General features: G+C 41.9%; 1 protein-coding gene across 1 annotated transcript in view; it reads left to right on the top strand.

Moving 5' to 3' along the window:
• Positions 1-4,187, top strand: part of LOC104410710 (TRAF3-interacting protein 1-like) — a gene marked incomplete at its 5' end in the record, with an annotated part of 23,911 nt that overhangs the window by 1,886 nt on the left and 17,838 nt on the right. The window contains one exon of the mRNA XM_010020960.1: positions 2,408-2,506. Coding sequence (XP_010019262.1) covers positions 2,408-2,506 — 99 coding nt within the window. The remainder of the gene's footprint in view (positions 1-2,407; positions 2,507-4,187) is intronic.

Genomic DNA, 4,187 nt, shown 5'->3' with positions numbered 1-4,187 from the left:
TGGCAGTGTTCAAGGGCAGGTTGGACACAGGGGCTTGGAGCAACCTACTCTAGTGGAAGGTGTCCCTGCCCGTGGCAGGGGGTTGGAACTGAATTATTAATGTGTGTATAGAGCTTGTGTGTTGCCATTTTTCTTGGCAAGCACCCAGGTTTTCTGTTTTAGCAGGTTTCCATGTGTCTGAGGCAAAATACTGAAAGGGGTGAGAAATCAAATAGATGTTTAGGCACCTAAAATACCTTGGCAAGGGGCTGGCATTGTGGATATGGATGGCTGTTGTCGTAGGAGCTTAATTCAAGTTGGTGCTTGAACATTGAAGATTTTACGTCTCATCTCATGTACTTGTGTGCTGTGAGGTTTTAATAATTTTCCAGCTGAAAAATTCCATCTGGATTCTATTAAATATAGTCTGATTTTACTACTTAGTGATCCTTGCTGATCCTATAACTTGTGCTATTTCCCAAGATTTGAATATTTGTGTTGTAGCCTGAATTGGCACTAAACTTAGTGACTAGACATGCCCCAGTTTATAGGCTCATCCCTTCCTTCAAATCAGGATCCAGCTTTTGGGATCAATGTAATATGGTCAACAACTAATGCTGTGTTTTGCCTTTAAGGTGACTATTACAAAAGCCCTCTCTTCTGATGAAGCAGCCAGTCAATGCACTCAAATTTCACTTTACTGAAGTGATAAATACTATGGGGCATCAGTTATCTTTCTGTTTTCATGCAGCAGAGCTGCAGTAGGTGAGTAGTGCTCATAGGTGCTTTCTTACATTACTTACTTGCATAGTAAGTAATCCAGAGGGGAGTAAAAACCTTCTGGAGCTATGCTGATGCCTCTTGCCCACTGGTCTCTGTAGTTACTGGTGATGATCAGAGCTGTCTGTGTTTTCTAATACTAACAGAGATAAATAAATACACAACAGGAGAAGCCAAAGGTTTGGTGTCATGACTGAATAAGAATTATAATAAACCAAATTGAAGTGGTGAGTGGAGGATCGATAAAGCAAAAGCAGGTATATTTGCTATCCTGGTAACTAAACCAAGTCACACCAGCATTTGCTCACCTCTATTATGAATGAATTCCTAATGGAATTGGAGCAAATGTGTGTTGGTTTGGTTTATAGTTAATGTTACGTGTTTACTACTCGGCCAATGGCTGGTTTTTATAGTTGCAACGTGCCTTGCAGCAAAACTTGTGCTCTTACCTGAGATCTGAAGAGCTTTCCTTTAAGACACTGAATTACTTTTCTGGTTTGTGTTAAAGGGACCTTAAAGCTCCTCCAGTTCCAACCCCCTGCCACGGGCAGGGACACCTTCCACTAGAGCAGGTTGCTCCAAGCCCCTGTGTCCAACCTGGCCTTGAACACTGCCAGGGATGGGGCAGCCACAGCTTCTCTGGGCACCCTGTGCCAGCGCCTCAGCACCCTCACAGGGAAGAGCTTCTGCCTTGGATCTAACCTGTGCTTCACTTTCCTCTCTTAGTTTGGCTTTTCTGCTAAACTCAGACCTCGTGGATGCTTCCCGTGGCATTGGTGGAGGAGCAGATCCTCTGCTATTCATCTCTATGTCCTGAAAGCTTCAGCTTTATGCTGCATGCAGTAATCTCATGGCTGGTTTTGCTAGTGTGGAATGTTTCAGCCAAGCATTAGGCACTGAACATGTTACTCCAAGTGAAGGGGTTGTGTGTGTATTCTTAATGATAAGCCTAAAGCTAAATATTCTGCCCATACTATACAGGCCTTGTAATCTATGAATAGTTTAACTTGACCACATGTATTCAATGCACAGGTGTATGTTCAGGAATGATGTACAGATGTAACTGGGGGAAATGAACTGAAGATCATTGGTAGATTAAATGGTCTTTTGTCTTTTTGCAAAAAGAAGCCACTTTTAGGTAGCAACAGAGGAGGGCTGTGTGTGAGGACTAGGCTCTTCTATAGCATTACCAGCAAGGTGGGGAGTTCAGCTACCAGAAATCAGCTTTTCTTGCTTGAAATTTCTTAATGGCTTTAGTCTGAGAAGTGTTTAAAGCCTTTTTATTACAAACCCAAGTGCACTTTGTATTCTAAGCAGTACACAAACAATAGTGTGTATTTTAGCAATTAGTTTATTAGGTAAATATTGTATTCTTTCACCAGCTCTCAGGCTAATAAATAATATCTGGGAACAGTTTGTGAATTGAAGAAGTTGCCATTAGTTTTCAGGAACATGAGGAGTTCAACCAGCAGTCATGTAAAAAGGCTTTGTGAACTTGGAATGTTATTTGTTTACACCTAAGATGGTTTATTAAAGCAGGATAACCCTGAAAGAAACAGTAAACGTAACAGGAATTTAGCATGGCTTTTTCTTTTCATCTTTTAATTGTAGCTTTGGTTTCATTTGGCTATAAACTGTTTTGTTGCAGAAGCTGTGGAAGTGAAGAGTGTGACAGATAGGATTTCAGAGGACAGCGTTGCTCAACTGCAAGAGAAGACTCAACCAGGACTTGAAGTAGAAGAGAAAGGTAGGAGAATAAAAACTTGACTGCCTTGGACAGTCTAACTCGAGTGCTTGGGATTGAACTCGAATCCATGCAGCTAGATGCTTTGAGGAGAGTGATTTATGCTTAACCCAACTGCTCCCTTGTGTTCTAATCACATCTTGTGATGAATGGCCTGGTTTGAAAAATGCACCTTCCCTGATGAAACAGTTGCTTTTAGTTTCTCTTTCCTTACTCTTGTGCATGTTTTCAGAGCCCAGTGCTTACAGTGCCCCAAGGAAAGTGTGTGGCTGCTGCACGTGAAGCCCTTGGTGACTTGTTCTGTGTAAGAACTGGCTCACTGCACGTTGCCTTTTTGTACAAGTATTTGGGAGTTCCACTCAGTGTTTGCGTTTGACAGGATTTTAGAGGAAAATTCCATCTCTGCATTCTTAGTTCTCCATTTTTTTTCCAAGTTCTATATAGCTCCCAGGACATACGTTGCTAATGAGATATTTGTATGTACAGTGTACATGGAGCCATAGAAGCAAAATGTAGGAGGAAGAACTGAGATTGAAGCAAAAAAAGCTGCATTTTTATGTTCTGCAGGTCCAGCTGCTCGACCTCATTGGGAGAGTTGATGCCATGGATGTGGGAGGTCAGAGGCTGTTTCCCAGTCCAGCTGTGGCTTTCAGGGCCTCAGAGCTGTGTCAGGCTCATGAAATGTAGACACTTGGCCAAGACATTTGTGTGACCTTGCACAAGTGGGAGAACTTCCATGCTTCCTTTTAATCCTTTGGACCTGTCTTGTCTCATGGAATGTATCTGTTATGGAATGTAACTTTATATTCCTCTATTTATAATTTGAATAAGGAGTATCCCCAAGGTCATTATTGATTTGGATTGGCTTCTCAGGTGGCATAAGAACCAAATATTGTATTGACTGGTCTTTGTTTTCAGCTTTATTCAATAAGACAGTGTAACATAGTAGTGCATTAGTGAACCTTCATTTGCTGTAAGTTCTTACAGAGGTGAAGCTGTCACTCACACATTTCATAGCCTTCACAGTTGGATGGGAAAGCAATTCTGACAGTCATTGCAGATAGTTAAAAGTTGGGTGCTATTTGGAGTAATCAGAACACAGTGGAGTAATCATAAAACAGTGATAAACTGTCCCTTTATGGACTTGATGATCTTAAATGATCATTCTGAGCATTGAGGCTCTGAACCTTTCCATTATGGTTTTTTGTTTGGTTGGGGTTTTTTTTCTCCTTATAAATGAGGATTTGTCAGCACATCAGTTATTCTCCCTTGGTGTCCCCCATTAGGAGTCCTCACTGGATTCATGGCAGCCTCTTAAATAAGAAGTATATGCTTAAAGCTTTCTGGCAGAAGAGTGTTTTGACCTGCCTCACCTATTTGCTTAGACACCCCTGAAGTTACTTGGGTTCCACTTTCTTTAGACATAAATGCACTCAGTATAGCAAGAAGGGAGGAACAGTTGGATTTCAGGTCACTCTATGAAAGTGCATGAGGCTTGCAGGGCTCCTTGCAGCTGTGGACTTTCTATCATGTGAGTAGCTGTTGTGTTAGTGTGATGCATGTTGAGATGTAGTGAGAGCAAGTAATCAGCTGCCTATTGAATCACAGAATCCCAAACTGGTTTGTGTTGAGGGGACCTTAAAACTCCTCCAGTTCCAACCCCTGCCATGGGCAGGGACACCTT

This window comes from Nestor notabilis, unplaced genomic scaffold, assembly GCF_000696875.1.
Source record: "Nestor notabilis isolate BGI_N333 unplaced genomic scaffold, ASM69687v1 scaffold5258, whole genome shotgun sequence".
Lineage (NCBI taxonomy): Eukaryota > Metazoa > Chordata > Aves > Psittaciformes > Psittacidae > Nestor > Nestor notabilis.
This window is presented reverse-complemented; position numbering and strand designations above follow the sequence as displayed.